At 42.6% G+C, this 27,275-nt stretch overlaps 1 protein-coding gene across 5 annotated transcripts in view; it reads left to right on the top strand.

Moving 5' to 3' along the window:
* Positions 1 to 10,146: 10,146 nt before the first annotated feature.
* Positions 10,147 to 27,275, top strand: part of LOC144945069 (tyrosine-protein phosphatase non-receptor type 11-like) — an 83,906-nt gene continuing 66,777 nt past the window's right edge. For 3 of the 5 annotated variants that reach the window (XM_078873288.1, XM_078873287.1, XM_078873286.1), the window contains exon 1: positions 10,150 to 10,381. In XM_078873288.1, coding sequence (XP_078729414.1) covers positions 10,368 to 10,381 — 14 coding nt within the window. In that variant the 5' untranslated portion in view covers positions 10,150 to 10,367. Of the gene's footprint in view, positions 10,382 to 27,275 lie in introns of all 5 variants that reach the window. The other 2 variants (XM_078873290.1, XM_078873289.1) reach the window with 2 other exon arrangements.

Here is a 27,275-nt window from a genome sequence, read left to right as displayed (position 1 = left end):
TTTTTTTAACGTTTTTTTTTATATGATTTGTTTTTATTATTGATGCTTTAAATCAACTTTAAAGGGACCAGACAACTCACCCTTTGGGGGGGCTTTGGCCAGCCTCAAGGATGACCTTCAAAGGTCACAGGTCAATAATTTAGACGCTGGTGTGTGGGTTTAACAAGATACTTTTTTTTAAGAAATACATCGATGTATTAATTTATGTACGCAGATATAAATATCACATTAACGTCATAGGTCAACGCCTGCACTGTATCTGTGGTGTGAAAGGTTTGCGTTTGGCACCATGGATTGGTAGAGTGCCCTGTCTCATGAGTAACGCCGTGGTACAGAATGGTTCGCGGTTTGAATACGGAGAAGTTGCTCCCTGTGATGGCATGGACTGTTCTGACTGTTGAGACCTTGTTTTAAAACAACAACAACAAAATAATTAAACTAATGCGACTCGTTGCAAGCGTTCGTATACCAATGTAGCTTGCATGGAGCACGTTGACGGGTCAGACTGCAGGTCGATGTGACCGACAGAGAGAGTCAACGCCACGAATGTTGGTGTAGGAGATTGGAATTTTGGCCCAAGTAACAAGCATAATTTTGTAGGCAACACTTTTTGTTGGGATGGGTGCCGACGGTGCTGTCTTGCACCGCTGTAAACCAGCAACTTGAATCCGAGGTTCGTGGGATCGCAGAGAAATTGGAACCGTGACTCTCGTGGGATGCTAACCCGCAGGGAAGAAAATACACGGGTGGTAACAGCAAGTAGGTTGCCAACAGGCTACTTTTGTCGAGTAGAGTTACTATGATCTTCCCAGTCTAGAACTCGGAAAAAGGAATTGGTTAAACTTGACTTTAAAAAAATAGACTTCAAGCTTGCTGAGTGAATAATGGATCACCCATCGTGGAAAATGCGATGCACGCGGATTATAAAATAATTAACTTTACCGATGCCAGTGTGTAAGAATTAATTTAATACACGGCGATGATATTTTTGTTGGTATTCGTTTGTTGTTGTTGTCATTTGAGGACATGGTGCGACATTTAGGCTTGGATTAGTAACTAACCCTTAGGAGTGGGGGTTCTTTCCGCTTGGTGAAATTGTGTACACACCTCCTCCGTGCATGATTAATGAATGTGTAAATGTTCCGCTGTACGAGCGAGCCCATTGGGCTTGCTGTGTGCGCGTGTATGTGGAGGAGGCATTCGTGAATACAGAAGGACCTTTCCATAACATATCGGCCCTCTATTGTGTCCGGTCTACCTGTGGTTTTTGTTGTGTCAAACGTCTCTCTGTTTTTTTTTGTAATACAACATGCGATTATATATCCCTCGGAGTTATGTGCGAGAAATAAAATAAAAAAAATCTTCCGTATGTAGCGTACGATGTGCAAGAAGTTCAACATACATACAAAATTTCGATTTAAAGCTTTCGTGACTGCAGGGATTCATCTTCTTGGTTCTTTCGGTAAAGTCATGTAGAATGGAAATAATAAAATAATAAAAAATAAACCGTAATAAAATAATATAATAAAATAATATTATTTTATTATGGTGTATGTATCTTCTTGGTTCTTTCGGTAAAGTCACGTAGAATGGAAATAATAAAATAATAAAAATAAACCATAATAAAATAATATAATTATATAATATTATTTTATTATGGTGTATGTATCTTCTTGGTTCTTTCGGTAAAGTCACGTAGAATGGAAATAATAAAATAATAAAAATAAACCATAATAAAATAATATTATTTTATTATGGTTTATTTTTATTATTTTATTATGGTTTATTGTTATTATTTTATTATTTCCATTCTACGTGACTTTACCGAAAGAACCAAGAAGATACATACAAAACTAGAACTTCAATTTCCAAGGCTAATTACAACACAGTGTTCGGCATCCATTATGGGTGGTGGTGGTGGTCGTGGTAAAAGAGTCAAGGGAAGGAATTAAATACACAAGAGGTCCCCCAACACTAGAACAACCCCCCGCACCCCTCTACAGGAATCTGGAATTTCTGCCACTGGTTCGAGTCGACGAACCCCGACGTGCATCGCCCCATATTTTCAGGCGAGCACCAAGGACGGCAATTTGACTTTGTAGTCGTGATGTACGCGTGCCCTTTTTGAATTATTAAGCGGTCGCTTTGAGTCGTAAATTAAATGTGTGCACCACACAGGGTTACAAAACACGCGACCGGGTCTCCTGGGGCCGATGGGGTCGGTGGGGATGGCTGGGGTCACCGTAAGAGGCATTTAATTTAAAGAGCGCCCTTGCAATCGATCTCAAGGCCACGATTGAAAGGCTGCACCAGCTACTGCCAAGCTAAACTTGTCGCGTCAGACTGAAAGGGCAAAGGTTAAGTGCCTCCTCCATAGAGGGAGCTGGCGCAGTCCATTGTGTCTGAGTAACTTAAATTCTCAGCGAATGAAAATTATGTTTCGTCTTGAATAATTAACGTTTGTCATTCATACGAACGCGTGGGAATTCCCCAGGAAGAGCTAGAGTCTGTAGCTATGACCCTCACCAGGACAAGCGGACTGAGAAACGAGCGAACGAAATGAAAAATGACCGTTGCCTAAAGGAATATGACACCCTAAAACAAAAAAAACGCTTATCTTGTAGATTTCAGCTGGCAAAGGTTTTCAGCTTGGTTTATGGGAAAAAAAGTTTACTTATGTTCGGCACGAGTTGGATAACTTGATTCATGTTGAGGGCAGTACGTACAGCAAGGTTTGTGTGCAGTAAACTGAGCGTTATTTCTTGCTCCACACATCAAGTCATGGTGATGAAGAATCCTATCGGAATTATTTCAAACCGGTGCATCCACCACGTGTTAGAAAACAGCTCGTGGAAGGAGATATCCCAGAACTACAGGTGACCTGGCGAGATGTTAACTGCCTCGCCTGGTATACAGGAGGTTGTGGGTTCGATCTCGACTGACGCCTGCTGTATATTTGGAGTTTGCATGTTCTCCCTGTGGTCGCGAGGATTTTTTTTTTCCGGGCGCTCCGGTTTTTCCCTCCACGTTTCGAATTAACGTCACGCGTTTAGAGTAATTGGCAGCTATAAATTTCCACATGATAAGCCACTTCGTTGAGCGATCATTTGTGGTCAGGTCGCTTCAGAAAAAAAAGCTCTATAGCTCAGTGGGCCTTACCTGGTCAAATAAAAAATAGTTTTTAGTTTATGAGAGGCAGGTTTGTATGCCGTACGACATGAATATGCCCACAAGGGGGCGTCTGATGTCGTGGCAGGGGGGCACACACGCTTATTTGATGGTGCCGATGTGTTGTTGGCAGTGGTGTAACGCCAATCCAGTCAAAGTGGATTGATTGATAAGTGACAAGATTTCCCAACGTGACTGGATGGATCCATTCACGTTAGGGTATAAGATAATCTTCTTGGTTCTTTCGGTAAAGTCACGTGGAAGGGAAATAATAAAATGATAAAAAATAAAACATAATAAAATAATTCTCACGACGTTTTTCTCGGACTCATCCTCGACGCGTAAATGGGAGGCTTTTTTCATCCACAATTTTGTTGGTCGATTTCATTTATTTTTTCGAGTACGTAATCAAATCGCGCCTTCTAACGCAACCTCCGTGACTTTCACGCGATTTTTCTGCTGAACCACAACATCATGTGCACGTGCAACTTGCAGACCGAACGGGTCTGAAGGAATCATTAATAAGTAACTGCAGGAACATGATACGCATTTCATATTCGGGGCCGTCCATAAATGACGTCACGCACCTGTGGGGGGGGGGGGTTCAGACATTTGTGACGATGTGTGACGAGGGGTCACGTAAAAATGCGCAACTTTAAATAAATATAGAATTGTTATAACAACACTAATTGTTATAACAACACTCCTACAACATCAGAGTGCAGCGCCACATTAAATACGCACTACAATGACAATAGTTTAAAGCGATTTGAAGCATGTTTTATTTTCAAAATGGAAATATGGTTTTGAGGGGAGGGGGCAGAGCTTTGTGACGTCATATTTGAGGGGGGAGTCTGACTTTTTGTGACGCCGTGTGATGGGGGGGGTAAAAAATCGTCCAAAATCGCGTGACGTCATTTATGGACGGCCCCTTAATTTCACTTATAAAGCGCCTTTTAATCGACGCCCCTTGCGCGTTGGCACGACGAGTGGCCTCGTGGTGACAACGGGCAACACCGATGGGACGGCTTGTGGAAGGCGTAGAGGGATATGTACGTATGTTGGACTTTGTTCGCACCGTACGTAGCCAACCATTGTAAATCGGAGACAGGGGGGAAGGACAACAATCTGAACACACAAACACCGTTCTCGTTTTCAATTTAGATTTAAACGTGCGCAGCTCCAGTGGCTTCCTAATATCGGAAGGAAGAGCGTTCCAGACGGCCGCAGAAGCGCATCTTGAATGACAGCACGGCAAATAAATGATATGCCAACAGCAGCCTGATAAACCTGTTTTATGCGTAGTGGTCACCCATCCAAACATTATCCCGGCGTAACCCTGTTTATTTCCTGCGTTTGAATCCGCATAACGGGCTGGAACCCTTGATTCGTTGACCAGCGCTTGCGTATCACGGTTCAGTCCACAGGCGGTTGTCCGGATGCGAACCGCTGAATCCTCGACAGTGGCAGCGGTTGCGTCGCTTATTCTGCAGCCTTAACAAACTGTTTGGGGCAAGTGGTTTGAGCGAGTTACACTCATGAAGGGACACTCGGGGTGGGTGTGTGCCAGCAACCACGCCCGGCCGTCCCCTTGTCTCAACAGTGGCGATGTTTACGCGCCGCACCGGGTACTCGTTTGAGGCCGAGTCGACCTCGAGGAGGTCCAGAACCAGTTCGGATCATCGTCACTGGGTGTTGGCCGTGAGTGGGACTCAAACTCGAGTGGCCGAGTTCGTACCACAGCGTGTTAACCGTTCTGCCACCGCTCCCCCACTACAATCTACAAGTACTGCCTCATTATTCGTGTTATCGTTTTTTTTTCTGTCTCGTTTGCACCGTTTCTTTTTCTCCGTCGCAGAAATGCCCGTACCATTCTTTGTACGTAATTGCTTAATAATTTACGGGCCTCTGTCGATCCACGGGTTCGCGAAGAAGAGGGCCCCCCAAAATTTTCGGTTCAATTATATCACTCGCAACCGATCTTAGCCTTGGCCACAGCCGGCAATCGGACTCGGGTAGCCAGATTTGTAGCGGATTGCGCGCTAATCACACCGCCACCGCTTCCTCCTAGTTATTATATATGCCAACCCACCCACACACGCACACCACAGTGGAAATTTCCCTGAGCTTGTGCATTTCATGGCATTGTGCGTTAGGTCAGGGAAGGGAGTGGTTCGCGCAGTGGTTATATTATCACACGGCGCTGTGAACTTAAGCAACCTGAATTTGATTTCCGGTCATGAATCACCTTTTTTGCGCAAATGTTGTTGTCATTAACCCCCCCCCCACTCACCAAACCACTTGACAAGATTGTCACGTTTACAAAGATACTTATCTACATTCTTAAGCTACCAGAGAGGAGGAGGGAGCTTCACGCTCCCGTTGGGGAACTGCGCTGCTGAGATGTTAACTCCCTCGCCTGGTATACAGGAGATCGTGGGTTCGATCCCATACCGTGTCAGCCCACGCGATTTACCCCGTATTCCTGTACATGGAAATTGAGTTTGGGGCCGTCCATAACGAACGTCACGCGATTTTGGACGAATTTTGACCCCCCCCCCTCGTCACACGGCGTCATAAAAAGTCAGACCCCCCCCCCCCTCTCAAATATGACGTCACAAAGCTCTGCCCCCCCCCCCCCCCAAAATAAAACATGCTTCATATCGCTTTCAACTATTGTCATTGTAGTGCGTATTTAATGTGGCGCTGCACTCTGATGTTGTAGAAAACATTTATTAAAAAGTCTATTTAATTAAGTAGAACGTGTTGTCTATATTTAAAGTTGCGCATTTTGATGTGACGTCACATTTCTCAACTCCCCCCCCCCCTCGTCACACATCGTCACAAATGTCTGACCCCCCCCCCCCTAGGTGCGTGACGTAATTTATGGTCGGCCCCTTTTTAGGTCCATACGGCGTACAGCCGTTTCAATACGCCCCTAACCCAGCTTAAATATACGCTGCCAAGCTTGGTGGTGTTCATTCAGACGCTGTCTTTCCGACAGACCTGTTCTTCACCTGAGGACGTCTGCTTGCGTTGTGGCCGAAACGTCGTGAGAATTGTATTTAATTGTTTTATTTTTATTATTTTATTATTTCCCTTCTACGTGACTTTACCGAAAGAACCAAGAAGACATTTCAATAGGTTAATAACAACACAATTGTCTATTTGTTTGTGTTTCTCCCTTGTGATGGAACTTTGTAGGATGAACGTTGAGATTGATAAGGGGCACGGGGTGACCAATAAGGTCTGAGTTAGTCTGCAATAAGGTAGGCAGCACTGATAAGGGGTTGACAGGTATGCGATCTCGACCCTGACGACTGCATATTTGGACAATATTTGGTGTCTCTCCCCGTGGCCGCGTGGATTTTTCTCCTGGTCCTCCGGTGTTTCCTTCCACATTTAGAATCAGGTGTTTAGAGTATTTGGCTGCTATGCATTTCCACATGAGAATAAGCTACTTCGTGCTATCATTCTAGATTTGAAGCTTTCGTGACTGCAAGGAATCATATTCTTAGGTTTTTTCGGTAAAGTCACGTAGGTAAAACATCAAAATTAATGAAAATAAAATAAAATAAAACAAAAATCACGACGTTTCGGAGGCAACACATGCAGCTAATTCGGCTGTGACGGTCCCACCTGATGACGGAGACTTGTGTTGCCTCCGAAACGTCGTGATTTTTTTTTTTCATTAATTTTGATGTTTTACCTACGTGACTTTACAGAAAAAACCTAAGAATATGATTCGTGCTATCATTTGTGGACAGGCCGCTTCTGAAAAAAGAGCTAATAGCAGTAAAATAAAAATTGTATAGTACTGTATGAAATGTAACAATACTTTGCCACGTATAAATAATATATTTGTGAAGGTGAAAATCTTGTTGGCATGGTGGAGGGTTAACAGCAAACAAATTCGCCATGAAAAAAAAGCTTCCAAAACCAAAACGCAATATCAATAAAAATAAAATTACTGGTGAAAAAAACACAGTATGCTATTATTTAAATTTCTATTTAAAGCTTTCGTGACTGCAGGGATTCATCTTCTTGGTTCTTTCGGTAAAGTCACGTAGAAGGGAAATAATAAAATAATAAAAATAAAACATAATAAAATTAAATTCTCACGACGTTTCGGCCACAACGCAAGCAGCCGTCCTCAGGTGAAGAACAGGGCTGTCGGAAAGACAGCGTCCGAATGAACACCAACAAGCTTGGCAGCATATATTTAAGCTGGGTTGGAGGAGGAGAGTGCCTTGACAAAGGAATTTACATATCAACAGAGGAATTTAGCATATTTATGGAAAATGCAGATATGGGATTAGTCACTACTTGTGGAATGTGTAGGTAGTGGGGGGGGTCTCAAAGTCATATTATGCTCGTTTATTATATAGGATTAGCAGTCATAAAGGGAGAAAGTAGGATTATCAGTAATAAAGGGAGGGAATTTTTTTTAATAGTAAGGAACTGCAGCAGCCAAACCACCACATAAAAAAACTAAAATATATACTACATCAATATCATCAATATCATCAATATACTCAATATACTCTCCAATAAGCTGAGCTACTAATAGTAAGTCATACATTACACTTCTATGTCGCAAAAAATATAATATGCCTCCTGCTAAACTTTTTTTCTTAGATCACATGGATATACCCCGTACTATACACTGCCATAGACAACCCCAACATTAAATTATACACTGCGTTACTATACACCACCCTATACCTTCGACTATACATTGTAATATTACACTAATTATTATTCTACACACCCTACTGTATACCACACTGCTGTATATTAACTATACAATTACGATACTATATATTACCTTATACATTATATTAAACATTACACTTTTATACTATTTATTATTATACAATCTGCTATACACTATACCATTGACTGTCGCGTGAAAGGTACTAAGAGGAAGCAACGAAATATGTCAATGGGAGAGTGGTGAAAAGAGACTTGCAGCAGAGTAAAGAATCCATTCCCTGAGGAGAATACAAAAGTCAATGCCAGTGAGTGGACTGCGGTCTGAAAGTCACCGTAAAAGTGAACACAATCAGTTAAGACCCGAAATGGTTTATTACGTCCTTCCAATGATTGCTGAGCCAGAATCCATCTTCTCGGTTGAAATTGTCTCTGTGTTTGTATATGTGGATCGCCTCATGAACGAATCTCTCATGGTAGCCAGATGGCTTGCAGAGAACCTCTGTCTTGGAGAAGTCAATGTCATGTGAGCCCACTGAATTATAACAGTGATCTGCCACGGCTGAGGTGTTCATCCTACCGTGTTTCAGGTCTGCTTTATGTTCACGGATGCGGTCTGAGACATGTCGTTTGGTTTCTCCAATGTAACTGCTACCACAGAGGCAACTTAGTTTGTAGACGCCAGGGTACTGTATGTCTGGAACCACGTCTTTTATAGACGGGACCAGATCACGGATTTTATGTACTGTGTTGAATCGGACCTGGATCTTGTGTTTATTCAGGATTTTGGAGATCTTTTTTGTGACCTCCGCAATGTAGGGTAAGGTGATGGTTTTGAATGGCTCCTCATGAGGATCCTTCTTGATGGTTGGAGTGATGGCTTTGCGAATTGTGTAGTCGGAGTAACCATTAGCCTTGAGAGCTTGGCGTACGTGCTTGAGTTCACTGGCAATGTGTTCCTGGTTGGAGATGCATTGGGCTCTATGGTGTAGAGTCTTGATGAGGGAATTCTTCTGGAATGGATGGTGGTGGGAATCTGGTTTTAGGTAAGCATCCGTATGGGTAGCTTTCCTGTAGACAGAGTGGCTCATTGAACCATCAGGTCTTCTTTTAATTAGGACATCCAAAAAGGGTTGCTTGCCATCTTTTTCGACTTCCTTGGTGAATCTGATGGCTGGGTGTATGGAATTGATGTGGTCGAGGAATTGGTCTAGAGCAGGCCGGCCATGTGGCCAAATGACAAAAGTGTCATCCACGTACCTCTTCCATAAGGTCGGGCGTAGAGTGGCAGTCTGGATGGCGTTAGTCTAAAATTTATCCATGAAAACATTGGCTACAACCGGAGATAGGAGGGAGCCCATTGGGGTGCCCTGAATTAGTTTGTAGAAAGTTCCATTCCAGGTGAAGCATGTATTGGTTAAGCAGTGTATCACCAGGGAGGGTACCTCAGTATTCAGTCCTTGATGAACCAAGTCTTCAATGATTGCGATGGTGTCAGGTACAGAAACTTTGGTGAATAAGGAAACCACATCAAAACTGACAAGCAGGTCGTCTTGGGACAGGGAAATACCCTTGATTGTCGATACCAGGTGAGTAGAGTTTAGTACCGCAGATGTAGTATATATATTTTTTGTTTTTTTTACGTGGTGGTTTGGCTGCTGCAGCTCCTTACAATAAAAAAAAATTCCCTCCCTTTATTACTGATAATCCTACTTCCTCCCTTTATGACTGCTAATCCTACATAATAAACGAGCATAATATGACTTTGAGACCCCCCCCACTACCTACACATTCTACAAGTAGTGACTAATCCCATATCTGCATTTTACATAAATATGCTAAATTCCTCTGTTGATATGTACCGAAAGAACCAAAGAATAATTCCTGCAGTCACGAAAGCTCCAAATTAAGTTTGAAAAAAAAACACAACCAAAAAAACCCCCCATCTGATCTGGCAACAACCTCGCAGTAGCTCTCAACGTGCAGGTCCCCAAAAAAACTCTCTAACATGGTAAGCGTCGGGTGGTGGTGTTCACCGCGGTCATTATTCAAGCTTGGTGGTGGTGGGGGGTGGTTGGTGTTGGTGGGGGGTGGGGGTGGTTGGTGTTGGTGGGGGGTGGTTGTGGGGGGTGGTTGTGGGGGGTGGTTGTGGGGGGTGGTTGTGGGGGGTGGGGGTGGTGGTGGTGGGTGAGGGGTGGGGGGTGGTGGAGGGGGTTGGGGGGGTGCGAGTCGAGAGAGAAGTAGAGCAGCGGTGCAAGTGGCAGTGACCACAACCAGCACCAACCACCGCCACCACTTTCCCACCACTCCTCGCGCCTCGCCACCCAACGGCGGCCACGCACATTTATCAGCAGCGGCAGAAGCGGCAAGCCGGTGGTGGTGGCGGCGGTGAAGGGGCCACGGCAGAACGAGCTGAGGGGACGTTAATAAAACAAATACACGGACGGAGAGAGAGAGGAGAGAAGGAGACATCTCTGCCCCGAGACATGACTTCGAGAAGGTGAGGAGGAGGAGGAGAGGGATGGAGTTGAAACTCTTAACATCCATCCAAGCCTAGTGCGTGCTCCGTCATCATCGTCATTATCATCATCAGCCATCGCCAATCCACTGCTGGATGAAGCCTTGTCCCCACGCCCGTGTCTCATCGAAATGTTCCCTCATCGGGGTCGTGGTGGTTCAAGTCCACTGCTGTAAGGGGCGGCCGAACCAATCGGTCTTTCTCAAAGCCATCATTTTCATCGTCGGTCATGTTCGATCCACTGCTGGATGAAGGCCTCTTTCCCCCCATTCTCGTGTCTCACGATAACATCGCTGTAACACTACGCTTTTTAATGCATATGCAACGTAAACGATCGAGATGGAATGGGCTGTGTGATGTTATATATTACAACAACAAAAAACTCCGTTTGCGTCGTTAATGAATGCCCGAGGTTGGGCCTAGTTGCTGTTGGGGCGCCTCGTTCTTGCCTAGATTTTGGCACGGGGCTGAGGGCTTCCTCGCCCCGTTGAGGCGGGCGGCGAAGGGTGGTCGCGCTATGCGAACAACTTTAGTCTCTTATAAACAAAAAAACATGCCATTTATACATCTTGTGTTTGTTGCAACAATATGCTGCAGTGTTTAAACCTTTAATATCTCTTACAATAGACATACCGTTAGGTGTCCGAAGTTATGCGACAGAGTGTGCCCTTTGGTTGGGATTAAAGTCACTTAAAATGTGACGTCAAGTTTTGGGTTTTAAACAACATTTTATATTTTAGAGCGGTTAGCAAATTAACACAAGATACAATTTCACTAAATGTTAGCCCGTTGGGTCCCGTTATAGACAGCAGATGTGTTCTGTGGTGGAATTAGTCGTGTTTTTTTCAGCTGATGTACTTGTTTAAAAGTGTAGTGTGATTTGGTAAAAGATAACTGGACTTAGCACCATTTACAATTACGCAATCTATGCAACAAGGACCATTTTCAAATCCAAATGCTGCTTTTTACTATTATTATAATTAACGTCATCCTCCGTTTCCCTGGACAGCGTATACAACACGACATTAGAGAAAAAAAAATTGGTTTTCATTTGTATACGTGTGTTTTGGGTTTTGTTTTAAATCTATCACACCATAATGGCATTTGCCTTCACAAATGGAAAGCATGCATGGGATATTCACAAGCAATGTTTTTTGAAAATGGTAAGATGGGCAACCTTTGCACTTCCTCTCTACATACATACTCGAGCTTAGTTAAGTTGAATTGCATGTACTAAAACATGCTTTAACCCCGATGTTGCGTGGCTGGGTGACCAACATGCACAGCTGCTCGTGATAGAATGCGTGGCAACGCGGTTAACATCAAAGGCCCGTGCCACAAAATCCATTGTTGTACCGTACTTGTTAGCTCTCACGTCATTACCTTGACAAACCCGCGCCAACTAGCGTGGTGAAGTATGGTATAATAAGCTCCGCGAACCGCACGGTGGTAGTAAGGCCCTCATCCAGAAGTGGGTTTGACAGCACACATTTACATGCTTCAGAACTCCATTCATCTGCCTGGATATAGGGGGAGAGTGGCATTTCTCGGATGCTGTCATCTGCGACACCGTGTACTGTAGGTCTGTCCGCTATATATGTTTAATGTATATTCGACGCCGTATTTCGCGGTAAACAGGAGGAATTAGCTGAGCTCCGGAGGATGAGCGAACCGAGGGTAATCCGCGAATTTCAGGAATGCGCGGATTTATGGAGTTGTGCTTTACACTGCATTGAAACGCGCAATTTTTTGCACGCGTAATGTTTTATCTGGGAACGTTAGAATGCTTAATGCTGTTTTGGTCAGTTATGTTGCACTTACAACAAAATGATGACATTTAAATAAAATAGTATTACACTTTATTTCCAATGCGGTGTACTATTTTGCATGAATGCCGGTTGTATTTGTAGCGATTATACGAAGTACTCCGACCTCTGCATTCATCTCGGATCCCTTTTGCGAGCAAGATGTCACTGGACCCTCGCTTGGTTTTACTCAAGGAAAATAATGAAGCCGTTAAAATGGATCAATTCAAATGACTCTGTCTATTTGACAGACCTGTTCTCCACCTGAAGACGGCTGCTTGCGTTGTGGCCGAAACGTCGTGAGAATTATTTTATTATGTTTTATTTTTATTATTTTCCTTCTACGTGACTTTACCGAAAGAACCAAGAAGGTGGTGCAGTGGTTAGTGCGTTTCTTAGTGAACCCCTTGGGACCTGAATTTGGTTCCCCTTTTACTGACATCGCTGGTGACTAATATCCGAACTAGTCCTGGTGCCACACATCTTCACAAACTCACACTGACCAGTGTGGTCAACTGTGGTCAAACAGTCGACGTGACAAACGCAGCATGGGGAGGCCTTCATCCAGCAAAGGGCATGATTGACAAAGTGTTCACAATATGCGGAAAAGGGCTTTCAGAAATTCCTGTGCATTCTAAGTTTTCCTGTAGGGCGTGGTATAAAGGCTACACAGTAATGCACTGTAATTGTATATTTAAGTGTAAATGACTTCAAATTTCTATCTTTACTCTTTTTTCTAATTTAAGTTAATTTAAAACAGAGTAATGGGACAGGTTTCGACATTTATAAAACATGAGATGAGATTAGAATGGTGAACATTTTTGTTCAGTTTTTTTTAAAGTTAAGGTTATACGTGAGATGATCGACACCTTTTTGTAGTAGACTACAAACTAAGTGCTTTGTCTTACACTAACTCTGCTTAGATTTTGCAATCTGATGACATTGGGCGCATTAGAACATGGTGGTTATCAATTGACTAAAAATGTAGATAACTTTTGTCATATGTCGTTATGGTTCACGCAAAACAAAAAGCTGTAAAGGTATGAGCCCGAATGATGCTTGGATGGGCCACCCCCAGGTAGAACGGATTGTCATAGGCTGCTGCGAGGCTACGTGGTGAGCAGCAGAGGGCATTGCAGCAATTTCCATTGTTGCACTATACTTCTATGTTCCCACATTTTATTCTCCCCGCTTTCAGCAACCCACACATATAATCAAATAACCCCCATGACCAGAAAGGCACGCTACATGTACATTGTTTTTCCAGGTCTACTGTAGTTGTGTACGAAAGGCAAATCTCGGTATCCACCATTAGAAAAATGTGGTTCGAAATGGCACGCAATGACATCTCGCGGTGCCTCCCAAAAATGTTGATCACTGGTGCTCACAGCTCGTGAAGAAAATCGTCATTTGGAGTTGTCCATTACTTTACTTTGAAAACAGCGTGAAACAATGTGGTGGTTAAGACCGTGATTTCACGCTGCCGTCGTGGTCACACACTTAACATGCTACGCACGAGAGTATAGAACACGTGCGGTGTTTCGGTACTGAGCTATACAAATTATACAGTCGATAAAGTGTGGTACAATATTGCTAATTGGCGATGTACATACAACATTTAATATGGAGAGCAAATATCCTTCATTGCATTTTTGTGTTAAGTTTAGGTATTGTAATACCTAAACTAAGATGGCCACTGCATCTCACGATTTCAGATGCGCTTCTGCGGCCGTCTGGAATTCTCCTCCTTCCGATATTAGGAAGCCACTGGAGCTATGCACTTTTAAATTTAGATTGAAAACTCTATTCTTTAGTACTGCTTTTTTGTGTTAATTTATTGTCCTTCCCCCACACCTGTGATTAGCACGGTTGGCTACATACGGTGCGAAAGAAGTTCAACATACATACAAACAAAAGTGTCCAATTTTTTATTAGGGGTATGTATTTTACTACATTTCGATTTAAAGCTTTCGTGACTGCAGGGATTCATCTTCTTGGTTCTTTCGGTAAAGTCACGTAGAAGGGAAGTAATAAAATAATAAAAATAAAACATAATAAAACAATTCTCACGACGTTTCGGCCACAACGCAAGCAGCCGTCCTCAGGCGAAGAATGAGAACATTATCAAGCTAGGAGCTTATATAGGTGTAGCGAGGAGGAGCGCCTTAACAAAAGAATGTGCATATGAAGAGGAATTTAGCATACCAATGGACAATTCGTAGGGGGTGGGCGGAGGGGTTTCAAAGTCCCATTATGCCCATGCATTATGCAGGATCAACAGCACCACGGGGGGGCGCAAGGAACAGCGTTAATAAAGGACAGGAATGTTAGTGATATGTAGCTGCATTTACCAAACAACCACGTAGAAAACCGAAGTGAAAACTACATAAAAAAAAACTAAAATATAAACTGATACTTACTATACTCTACAATAAGCTGAGTTACTAACAACAAATAATAAAATTACAATTCTACGTCGTAAGAAGTATATAATATACTTCCATCTAAACTTTATTCTCTTAGCATATACAGTACTATATACTGCCATAGATAAACCCAACATTAAATTATATACTGTATTGCTGTAAACCACCCTATACTTTATACATTTTAATATAACACTATGTATTATTCAACTCACCCTAATGTGTATCGAAATGGTTTATTACGTCCTTCCAATGATTGCTAAGCCTGAATCCATCTTCTCGGTTAAAATTGTCTCTGTGTTTGTATATGTGGATCGCCTCATGAACGAATCTCTCATGATAGCCAGATGGCTTGCAGAGAACCTCCGTCTTGGAGAAGTCAATGTCATGTGAGCCCACTGAGTTGTAACAGTGGTCTGCCACGGCTGAGGTGTTTGTCCTACCGTGTTTTAGATCAGCTTTATGTTCACGAATGCGGTCTGAGACGTGTCGTTTGGTTTCCCCAATGTAACTGCTACCACAGAGGCAACTTAGTTTGTAGACGCCAGGGTAGATCACGGATTTTATGTACTGTGTTGAATCGGACCTGGATCTTGTGTTTAATCAGGATTTTGGAGATCTTTTTTGTGACCCCAGCAATGTAGGGTAAGGTGATGGTCTTGAAAGGCTCCTCAACAGGATCTTTCTTGATGGTTGGAGTGATGGCTTTGCGGATTGTGTAGTCGGAGTAACCATTAGCTTTAAGAGCTTGGCGTACGTGTTTGAGTTCACTGGAAATGTGTTCATGGTCGGAGATGCATTGGGCTCTATGATATAGAGTCTTGATGAGGGAATTCTTCTGGGATGGATGGTGGTGGGAATCCGGTTTTAGATAAGCATCCGTGTGGGTGGCTTTCCTGTAGACAGAGTGGCTCATTGAACCATCAGGTCTCCTTTTGATTAGGACATCCAAAAAGGGTAGCTTGCCATCATTTTCGACTTCCATGGTGAATCTGATGGCTGGGTGTATGGAATTGATGTGGTCGAGAAATTGGTCTAGAGCAGGCCGGCCATGTGGCCAGATGACAAAAGTGTCGTCTACGTACCTCTTCCATAAGGTCGGGCGTAGAGTGGCAGTCTGGATGGCGTCCGTCTCAAATTTTTCCATGAAGATGTTGGCTACAACCGGAGATAGGGGGGAGCCCATTGGGGTGCCCTCAATTTGCTTGTAGAAGGTTCCATTCCAGGTGAAGTATGTATTGGTTAAGCAGTGTCTCACCAGGGGGGGTACCCCAGCATTTAATCCTTGATGAACCAAGTCTTCAATGATTGCGATGGTGTCAGGCACAGGCACCTTGGTGAACAAGGAAACCACATCAAAACTGACAAGCAGGTCCTCTGGGGACAGGGCAATCCCCTTGATTGTCGATACCAGGTCAGTAGAGTTTAGTACTGCAGAGGTGGTTTTTCCAGTGAAAGGCCGTAGGATTTCGGACAAAAAACGAGCCAGTTTGTAAGTGGGGGAGTTGATAGTAGAGACAATGGGACGAAGAGGTGTATCTTCTTTATGTATCTTTGGCAAGCCGTACAATCTTGGTGGCCTGGCTGCAGAAGGTTTCAACGAGAACTGTTTGGTCTGATCAATTAATGCGGTTGAAGCAGAAATGATGTTGTTGGTTTTGGAGACGAGGCTGTTGGTGGGGTCTCTTTTTATTTTTGTGTAGCTGCCATCGTTGAGTAGTTCTTGAATTTTGTTGTTGTATTCTATTTTGTCCATGATGACAGTGGCATTGCCTTTGTCGGCTGAGAGGATGACAATGTCATCCCTCTTTTTTAATTGAGCTAATTCAAAACGCTCATCTTTGCTGATGTTGCTAGCTGGCATCTTAGCGTTTTTGAGGGTTACAGAGATTTCAGATCTTGCTACGTCTGCAGCGATGTGACTCAAGCCCTTGAGAGCTACATCTACTCGAGCAATTAATCGCAGTAACAGTCCTATTTCTGAAGGTTTGAAATCCGTCTTAGCTAAAGGACTAAACTTTGCAGTCACACCTAGACACATACCAGTTAATGATATAATTGCTCGAGTAGATGTAGCTCTCAAGGGCTTGAGTCACATCGCTGCAGACGTAGCAAGATCTGAAATCTCTGTAACCCTCAAAAACGCTAAGATGCCAGCTAGCAACATCAGCAAAGATGAGCGTTTTGAATTAGCTCAATTAAAAAAGAGGGATGACATTGTCATCCTCTCAGCCGACAAAGGCAATGCCACTGTCATCATGGACAAAATAGAATACAACAACAAAATTCAAGAACTACTCAACGATGGCAGCTACACAAAAATAAAAAGAGACCCCACCAACAGCCTCGTCTCCAAAACCAACAACATCATTTCTGCTTCAACCGCATTAATTGATCAGACCAAACAGTTCTCGTTGAAACCTTCTGCAGCCAGGCCACCAAGATTGTACGGCTTGCCAAAGATACATAAAGAAGATACACCTCTTCGTCCCATTGTCTCTACTATCAACTCCCCCACTTACAAACTGGCTCGTTTTTTGTCCGAAATCCTACGGCCTTTCACTGGAAAAACCACCTCTGCAGTACTAAACTCTACTGACCTGGTATCGACAATCAAGGGGATTGCCCTGTCCCCAGAGGACCTGCTTGTCAGTTTTGATGTGGTTTCCTTGTTCACCAAGGTGCCTGTGCCTGACACCATCGCAATCATTGAAGACTTGGTTCATCAAGGATTAAATGCTGGGGTACCCCCCCTGGTGAGACACTGCTTAACCAATACATACTTCACCTGGAATGGAACCTTCTACAAGCAAATTGAGGGCACCCCAATGGGCTCCCCCCTATCTCCGGTTGTAGCCAACATCTTCATGGAAAAATTTGAGACGGACGCCATCCAGACTGCCACTCTACGCCCGACCTTATGGAAGAGGTACGTAGACGACACTTTTGTCATCTGGCCACATGGCCGGCCTGCTCTAGACCAATTTCTCGACCACATCAATTCCATACACCCAGCCATCAGATTCACCATGGAAGTCGAAAATGATGGCAAGCTACCCTTTTTGGATGTCCTAATCAAAAGGAGACCTGATGGTTCAATGAGCCACTCTGTCTACAGGAAAGCCACCCACACGGATGCTTATCTAAAACCGGATTCCCACCACCATCCATCCCAGAAGAATTCCCTCATCAAGACTCTATATCATAGAGCCCAATGCATCTCCGACCATGAACACATTTCCAGTGAACTCAAACACGTACGCCAAGCTCTTAAAGCTAATGGTTACTCCGACTACACAATCCGCAAAGCCATCACTCCAACCATCAAGAAAGATCCTGTTGAGGAGCCTTTCAAGACCATCACCTTACCCTACATTGCTGGGGTCACAAAAAAGATCTCCAAAATCCTGATTAAACACAAGATCCAGGTCCGATTCAACACAGTACATAAAATCCGTGATCTGGTACCATCTGTAAAAGATGTGATTCCAGACATACAGTACCCTGGCGTCTACAAACTAAGTTGCCTCTGTGGTAGCAGTTACATTGGGGAAACCAAACGACACGTCTCAGACCGCATTCGTGAACATAAAGCTGATCTAAAACACGGTAGGACAAACACCTCAGCCGTGGCAGACCACTGTTACAACTCAGTGGGCTCACATGACATTGACTTCTCCAAGACGGAGGTTCTCTGCAAGCCATCTGGCTATCATGAGAGATTCGTTCATGAGGCGATCCACATATACAAACACAGAGACAATTTTAACCGAGAAGATGGATTCAGGCTTAGCAATCATTGGAAGGACGTAATAAACCATTTCGATACACATTAGGGTGAGTTGAATAATACATAGTGTTATATTAAAATGTATAAAGTATAGGGTGGTTTACAGCAATACAGTATATAATTTAATGTTGGGTTTATCTATGGCAGTATATAGTACTGTATATGCTAAGAGAATAAAGTTTAGATGGAAGTATATTATATACTTCTTACGACGTAGAATTGTAATTTTATTATTTGTTGTTAGTAACTCAGCTTATTGTAGAGTATAGTAAGTATCAGTTTATATTTTAGTTTTTTTTTTATGTAGTTTTCACTTCGGTTTTCTACGTGGTTGTTTGGTAAATGCAGCTACATATCACTAACATTCCTGTCCTTTATTAACGCTGTTCCTTGCGCCCCCCCGTGGTGCTGTTGATCCTGCATAATGCATGGGCATAATGGGACTTTGAAACCCCTCCGCCCACCCCCTACGCATTGTCCATTGGTATGCTAAATTCCTCTTCATATGCACATTCTTTTGTTAAGGCGCTCCTCCTCGCTACACCTATATAAGCTCCTAGCTTGATAATGTTCTCATTCTTCGCCTGAGGACGGCTGCTTGCGTTGTGGCCGAAACGTCGTGAGAATTGTTTTATTATGTTTTATTTTTATTATTTTTTTATTATTTTTTTTATTATTTTATTACTTCCCTTCTACGTGACTTTACCGAAAGAACCAAGAAGATATTTTACTACAGTTTTACTTGTCTAATAGAGTAGTAACACCACAGTATCGTATTTAGAGCAGTTCACTGAATCTCAAGGTTGATTGCCAGGAGGGTCCTCCTTGGGATGTTTGGCCGGAAGCATTTGTCTACATTCAAGAGTATGATTAATGCTATACTGATATCCAACATAGGAATGTGGTCTGTACAGCACTGGCTCGGAAAGATCCAGATGTGCAATGTTTGACCTTAAAAGCCACGATTGAGTTGGGACAATTATTACAATGCAGTATTTTGCAATTCATCATTGACCTCATAGCACTTCTGAAGCACGTTGCATCGGTTGAAGAGTTAGTCCCTCGTTCGAAAGATAACTTACTTGTTTACGGTATTGTTACACAGTATTTTATTAATTCTCATGATTCAGGGTGGTGTTAAATGGCCATTTATGGATTTTTTTTAAAGCAGACATTAAAGAGATCCTATGACGTATTTCCCAACCAACAGTATGCAATTGTGTACGGATGTTGTATCCACAATTATAAGTCTTAAAATGAAAACTTGTAGTGATTTACGACACACTTGGACATGGTACAAGTGGCAATCCGCACTTTCAATCGCTTAATTTGGGTGGTTACATTGCCTCATCGCAGCGCGTTCACTACTTTTTGTATAGGTTCATGCGTCAGATTCCCATTGGCCATCCTGGTTCATACCATGGGTGTTATTAACCACAAAATACACGCTGTCTGCTTCACATTGGACCGTTAAAGATCCCGTGACGTGATTTGCAAGGGTAGGCCATTGTGTGCCGCCGTCATTGTGCAAAGTTGTCAAATTGTAAAAATTACACCGCAAATTGTTGAATTTGAATTTATAATCCCACCATCGCTCCGTACTGGCAGGGGGTTACTATTGGCAGGAGCCTGCCGAAAAAGTCACGAGGCTTGGTGAAACTCTCACGGGTAAGAAAGCCATAAGAGTATAAAATAGGAAAACATCGGAAGGGTCAGGATGAATGGAGATGCTTAACGCTTGAAATGCAGTGAATGTGCGCCTTTGAGAGGCAGTACAGAAAGTAGATTCTAACAGACTTTCTGTACAGTGGAGATGAAGTTGTTTCCCCATGTATGGGTTTTATCAGGGCGCTCTAGTTTCCTCCCACATGCGAAAAACTAAAATTATTTAATAGTATTTGGCCAAACATAACTACAAACCAGACCCTTTAAAATATATTCTTTAAATTCAGTCAGGCTTTTCTGGGTAAATATTTGAAAGTACTGTATTGTAAGAATAATTGTCCTTTATGTAGCTTGTATTACAAACCTCCTGAGTTACACAGCAAATTGGTTTTAAAGGGGAATGGGGTCCATACAGATCGGAAACATGGACTGATACGGAACATGGAACAAAAGCTGAGACGTACACAAAGATGCGTGAAGTATGCATTTTGGAAATTACCCTGAGAGAGAAAGAGGAATACATTCGTCAGAAAACAAATGCAATTTCGAGACATCGTTTTTGACTGTTAAAAAAAAAGTGAAGTGGTGGGCATGTCTAGGACGATAACGAATGGACGAGACTGGTCATGGAATGGGAGGGGAAACGCAAAGATGGAGCAGCTGTATCAGCTCGCACGCAGGAGCGGAGATGGATTTTGGCAACGCAGGACCACGAGGGATGACTACAATGTTTGGCGAGGGGGTGGCTTAATACAGCAGTTGATAGATAATGTACACTGATGACCTAAACCAAAGCATTTAAATCGTACATAGGACAATATGTATGTGTGGGTACATAATTGACACCTGCGGCTATGTCAACCATTTATTTATAATCAAACTTTCAACATGAATTCTTCACACGCCTCAGTAACTTTGCCGGAGCAGTCAACACCTGATGACGGTTGCTTGTGTTGCTTCTGAAACGTCGTGATTTAATTTATTTTCTTTACCTACGGGACTTTACCGAAAAAACCAAAGAGTATGAATTCGTGTAGCAATGAAAATGTGTTGCATCATCAACTTGCCCTTGTGTTTTCTGTATCTATTAAGATAGATCAATTCCGATTGTGTTGTCATCAACATTAGACAGTCCCAATTCTCACTTTGAATTGCCACAGCTAATAGTGCACCACCCTGTGTCAAGAGAATGGCCCCTGAAGAGATGATATCACTTCAATAGCCCTCTCTGGACACACTCGTGGCGTATCGTTTAAATGCCCCGCAAATAGTGTTTTGCTGCATGTCAATGAAAGTTAAAACATTTGCGAGAAAAAATCTTTTGCTCAAAAATCCAGATTAAGTAGGGGGGGGGGGAAACCAAATTTTTTTTAGTTCAATCAATTGTCACCGGACCGAGACCATAGACTTACTGCTCTTGGAAACCCGGTTTATTCATGGGTGGCTGCCTGGTTTTGAATTCAACGAGCTCGGTGGTGATGACAGCTCGGTGCTCTGACCTGGTATTACCCCCACAGACCCACGTGTTCATTTACGTAGATTTTATTTCCCCCCCTTCTCACCACGCGTTGTAAAAGACAACACTGACGGAATTGGCCGCGTGACTGCGCAATATAAACTCGCAAACATGTCCACAGTTTGAGCACGTGATCACACGCTGTTTTGGCTCTTGCAATACCGTACATCCGTTATCAAGACCATTGTAGTGACCTTTGTTGAGTTGTAAATATAATTGCATACTTGAGTTGTAAATATAATTGCATACCATATTTTTTTTATCTTTAAGTAGACTTTTTCGCTGCGCCAGGTTGCCGTCGATGTGAGCTACCCAAGCTTGCAGTCCAGCAATGCATTTATGAATCCATCTGTGTGGAGGTGTGTGTGCATCCCCCTTTTATGCTTGGTGGGTTTTGTCCAGGTATTCAGGTTTACTCCCACAAACCCAACGGGGTTTCCCTCCAGATTTAGAGACACGCATTTAGATGATTATTTATCTGCTATCAATTTCCACGTGATAAGCCACTTGGTTGAGTTGTCATTTGTGGCCAGCTCGCGTCTGTATATTAAGTTAATGCCTCAGTGGGATTTTCCTGGTAGGATGGGAAAGGTTTAGTTTTATGTTTTTTGGGTGAGTTGTTTACCTTTCTTGTACTTTGCACTGCTGTCGTGTTTTGTTGTTGTAACGTTATTACTCCGTGCCCCTACTGGACATCTGTGGCAAAAGAGCTTTATAGCTGATCGGATTCCTCCAGTATAAATATTTAGATTTTGATTCTGTTCAATGGTATTGGCCAAACACCCGATGCAGGAGGACCCTCCTGAAAAAGGATTGAGACAAAGGTCAGGCTTTCCTTGGTAATAAAGGCCATTTATGTATTGACGACGACTACGATGATGAGAACCCTGGAATTGAGCTGAGATTTTAGCTCTGCAAGTAGCTTGACTGCTGTGAGCTTTACCTGTCTTTAAGTAAAGCTTCGGCATTGCACACATTCTGTGGGCTGATCTACTTGCGCAGCCACATGCTTCTGTATATTTTTGAGCCAGAGGACTCTTCAGAAATGAGTTCCTGGGAGAGATGGCGGTTATGTAAACGTTGTGATGAAAATACATTGCACTGCGCAGTCGTAATACCTCGATATGCATATAATCGATAATCGAAAGATTTGGTATATAACGAACTTTGGATTTGTCATCATTATTTTACGCAGAAAACTAAAAATTAAGTAAAATAATGAATAAATGCACTGCCATTTATAAACAAATTAATTGCTCTACAGTGCTATATACATAAGAATAAAATAACGTTTCTTTACCGTTTCTTTTATTCGTCAGTTTTTTTATTCTAATACTGTACAGTAGAAAATATCATATTTTCAACATGAATTGTGTTTGTTTACAATATGAATAGCAAGTTATGAAGTGTTTATAGCTTGAGTTACGAAGGCTGGGAACACATCCTCCGAGTACTAATGTTATAAGTTATTCAATATACGAAGTCTCAACATACTGACGAAGCTCCAGGAACACATCTACTTCGTATATTGAGGTATCACTATTTATAAACGGTTGTGCTGCTTTTTCCAAGGTATTGGTACTAGTTTCAAGGAAACATACAACCACTAATCTTAATCGCATAGTTCTGTTTTTTTTATAGCAGTAAACATGCAGCGTTCGACTTGCTTTGGCATGTGGTTTGAACGTTTTGATCAAAGTTGGCCCAATGTTCCATGTTTCCTGGTAGTCGTTGTTGGCAGGAGTGGTGTAAACATTAGTCTGCTTGACATTTGAGCAATTGTAATGATCTCGGTTATCGATTTGATTCAAATAGCGATTCATTGACTTTTTACAATTGTCGTGGATGTAGTGGCCTATTGCTGCTGGAAGGAGTCGCAAAAACCCATTAAGTACAACATATACTAATGTAAAAACATCGATAATGTGATGCAAATATTGTCAGTGAATTTTAACCGATGATGACTATTACCCGTAGTTTGTAGTCGTGTAGAAAAATGTTTGAATTCACTCTGATGGACATTGTTCCCTGTACGCTTCATGAGCGGCAACCAATCCCTCAAGCAGTCAAAGGTGGATAAGCTCAACATGTTGTGATTGCCATCAGTTACGCGTTCAACGACTCGAGCCAGCCCCCTTCGGCTGCCTAGGTTTTTTTTCAATGCGCAGTGTTTTGCTCTCAAGAATATGACAATTTTTAAGTAAGAACTTAATTTGGCGGAGTGCCGGGCGCATTTCTGCGTGCATTGTGCTCCGAATGCGATGACCCGAGTCCAGTTCCCGGCTATGACTAATGTCGGTGACTTGAATGATGTTCTGAATTTGCCTTGAGCTCTCCATCAAGCCGCTGTGGCCAGTCTGCTTGGGTTAGGTCAAACAAACCCTATGGCCAAGTGGGGTATTATTTAGGGCAATAGGTTTCCATGTCTGCTGAAGAATACATTACATTATTGTACAACATGGTAATCTAGGATTTAATGTAAATCTAACTACTGTGATTGAATACCTATCCCTCTATTTAAGGAATTAAATAGGAAGGTTTATCCACATATCTGGCTGTCCGCTTATGATGCTAGTTGTAATTACTGGCGAAACGTCATACTCAGATTGCACATGTTGTGGATTTGCTCTCCAACACACAACCCGTGTGCTGTACTAGTAACGAATGGCATGTTCTGTTTACGTGACAAACCTTACTAGTTGGCTGTGTTGGGTGGTGGCAGGTTTAACGACATATTTATATTAACGCAATGTAACCCAAAAAACTATATTACTTTGATGTAGTTTGGAGACAAATGTACATCTGATGAGTCTGATTAATTAACTTGACGAAGAATTATATTATTTGGCAGGTATTAATTAGCAAAGTGGCCACATAAAAAGTGTTGCTGGCTCCACAAACATAGAATGGTGGAGTCCAAAACCCAGTTGGATAAATATTCTCTATATATCCTGTATTAGTGATAGGATAGTGGGTTTTGCACCATTCTTAGTGACAGGCTTGTAGGTTCGATACCTTAATAGGATAATGGATTTTGCAGCCAATTTTGAGTGTTCTGTTAATGGGCTATTACACTCGGATCAAAAGTTAAAATGGTGTGTTTGACAAACATAGGGTTTGATGGTCGTTTCAGTCATGGAGATGTAACAATCTCACCTGCTCCTGTAATTCAATGAATTGTCATTGGTATGAATGTCAGGGATGGGGTTGTGAAGTAAAGTAGTCTGTGCTGGAAAAAAAAACCCAAAAAGCTCTAAGTCAGCTTCAATGCCAAGTAACAGAAACATTCAAGACATGCATACACAGGATGTTACCAAACACCTGCGCGGCTGTTAAATATTGATATGGTGTGTGTGTGCGTCACCAATGCCATCGCAGGCATCTAAAGCTTTAGAAGGATGATCCTAATACGAAAAAAAACTTCACTCGACCATGTTTGCAAGTGTGTTAGTGTGTATAGTTTTATCGATCAAGCTCTAAACTGGTTTTTATTTTATAATTATTTAATGATGGATGATACGTTTTTATGGATACCCTGCACAATCGATTCTTGCACACACACTTCATTTACCAGATATGTAAGAAACGATTTTAATGAATGTCTCATTTAATCGCTACGTTCCTCTTTGGCAACCGGCCCCTCTGTTGACGTCTTTGTCATCGCTCGGGCATGCCATGATAAAGTTGACAGAATACCCCATTTCCACCAAAGCACTGCAGCATTGGCAGGCAGCCTTGAAGATAGAGTAGTGCTGTAAAGTATTAGCACACTGCCCTTTCTGCCAACTGACGAAATGAGTCCCTTAAACTCCAATCATCACCAAAAAAGAAAATTCCCTTTTTTTTTAAGTTGACCATTACAGTAATTGACCAAAATTATTCGCTCGAGCCTTTAGCGATGGGCGTAGTTGAAGCTGTTTGTATACAAAATTGATTAAACTCTTAACAATCCTTGCTTTTTTTTTAAGCGTGTATTTTCTTGTGACATGAAACGGCCCAAACCTTGTCATGATCGGTATTGTATGGGTCGTGGTGATTCCGCAAGACCTCTTTCTGCGTGAAAAATCCCAATTCTGCTCTTGGGCTGCCGTCGCATGTTTAGCGAAATGTTTAGCGGAAAAAAGACCCTGTCGATCGCGTGAGAGGCATGTTTATGCATAGAACACGCCATATACAATTTAATTGATTCGTGGATCTTGCAAATTGCATTCAAACATTTTTCGGCAACTTTTTTATATCAGTGGGGAATTTAATAATGATGAGCAAGAATATAAAGCTGGGAGAAATTGTTAAGATCTCGATTGGTTATTAATTGAATGCTAAGTTGCAGCCCTTCATCAATCGACTGCTGAAGCCCCCCCCCCCCCACACCGCTGCAGTCATGGGGTTTTGACCATACTTCACCACACCGGTCGGTGCCGAGTTAAGGTTGCGGTGGCACAGTTGTTTACGCACTGCGCTTTATGGACCTGGCGACATAATTTCAATTACTGGCCATGGCCAACAGTGACGAGTGATATCTGAACTGGTGCAGGGCCACTTCGATCGTGATAGCAATCAAGTGAAGTCCTCTGAAAATGTCTTTCTTTCTTTCTTATTTTTCTAGTCAAGGATACAGTTGGTGGTTAGAATCTTTTCAGAAACCATCGGCCACATCATACCTAGTTACGTTATTCAGTGAAGTCATTCCTGTCTCTTTAGAAAGCATTGGGATCATAGAAAGTCGGCCAACTCCATACTATCTAGAACTCTTGGCTCATTAGAGGGTGCGTGACGATCACAGAGGGTCTGGCACCTCCTTCCGATATGGAAACCTCGTCTCGTTAGGATCCTTAAGTTTGTCTTTTGTGTTACTCAATGTATCTGTTGTAGAACCCTCATGTCGTAAAAGTATTTGTGGCTCATTGAATGCTGGCTATAATGCCTGCAACAAGACATGTTTAATACCTTTAATATTTTGCTTGCGATTGTTAGCCACTGAGTTTATGTCAACTACTTTTTAGCCTTAAAAAAAATCGACCCCTAAAATTGTTTCAATATGAATAATTCCTGTAATCTATCATCATCCAGCTTTGCCTTGGATTAAAGTTGGACTTAACTATGTTTTTTTCAGAATTTTTAGATGGGAAAGTTTTTTGTCATTCACACAGGCAGACACAGTATAGCTAAAACAATTTTGCGGGTGAAAAGGTTAATAACGGATCGCCGGGCGAGAGTTGCATTCGTATCTCCCCTGATCTCTGAAGCTTTTGCGCAACCCTCCGGAAAATACTAATTCGGGGACTATGATACCTCGATGGAACAACTTCCCACCAGCCGCTGACGTCACGAGCTATGTTTAGTTGCTTGCCATTTATTTTATTCCGCGTCTGAATTAGGCGATCGCAAGCTGTACTTAATGTGCACACGCTGTACTTAAACTAATAATGTTTAGAAGAGAAACGGCTTAAAAAGTGTATTTTTGGGCGAGGGGGGCTGGGAAATTCCAACACATTTCTGAACTAGCGCTGCCTTTTAACCAGAGGTCGCAAACGGGTTTTGATTCCTTACCCGTACCCGGCCGGGTACGGGTACCCGTTCCCTACCCGTTACTCACCAGTGACTCACGGCCTACGCGTACCCGGCCGCACCAGGGTCGCAAACGGGTACCCGTACCCATACCTGGCCGGGTACG

Source organism: Lampetra fluviatilis, chromosome 36 (genome assembly GCF_964198595.1).
Source record: "Lampetra fluviatilis chromosome 36, kcLamFluv1.1, whole genome shotgun sequence".
Lineage (NCBI taxonomy): Eukaryota > Metazoa > Chordata > Hyperoartia > Petromyzontiformes > Petromyzontidae > Lampetra > Lampetra fluviatilis.
Note: the sequence above shows the minus strand (reverse complement) of the source record. Positions and strands in the feature narration are given on the sequence as shown.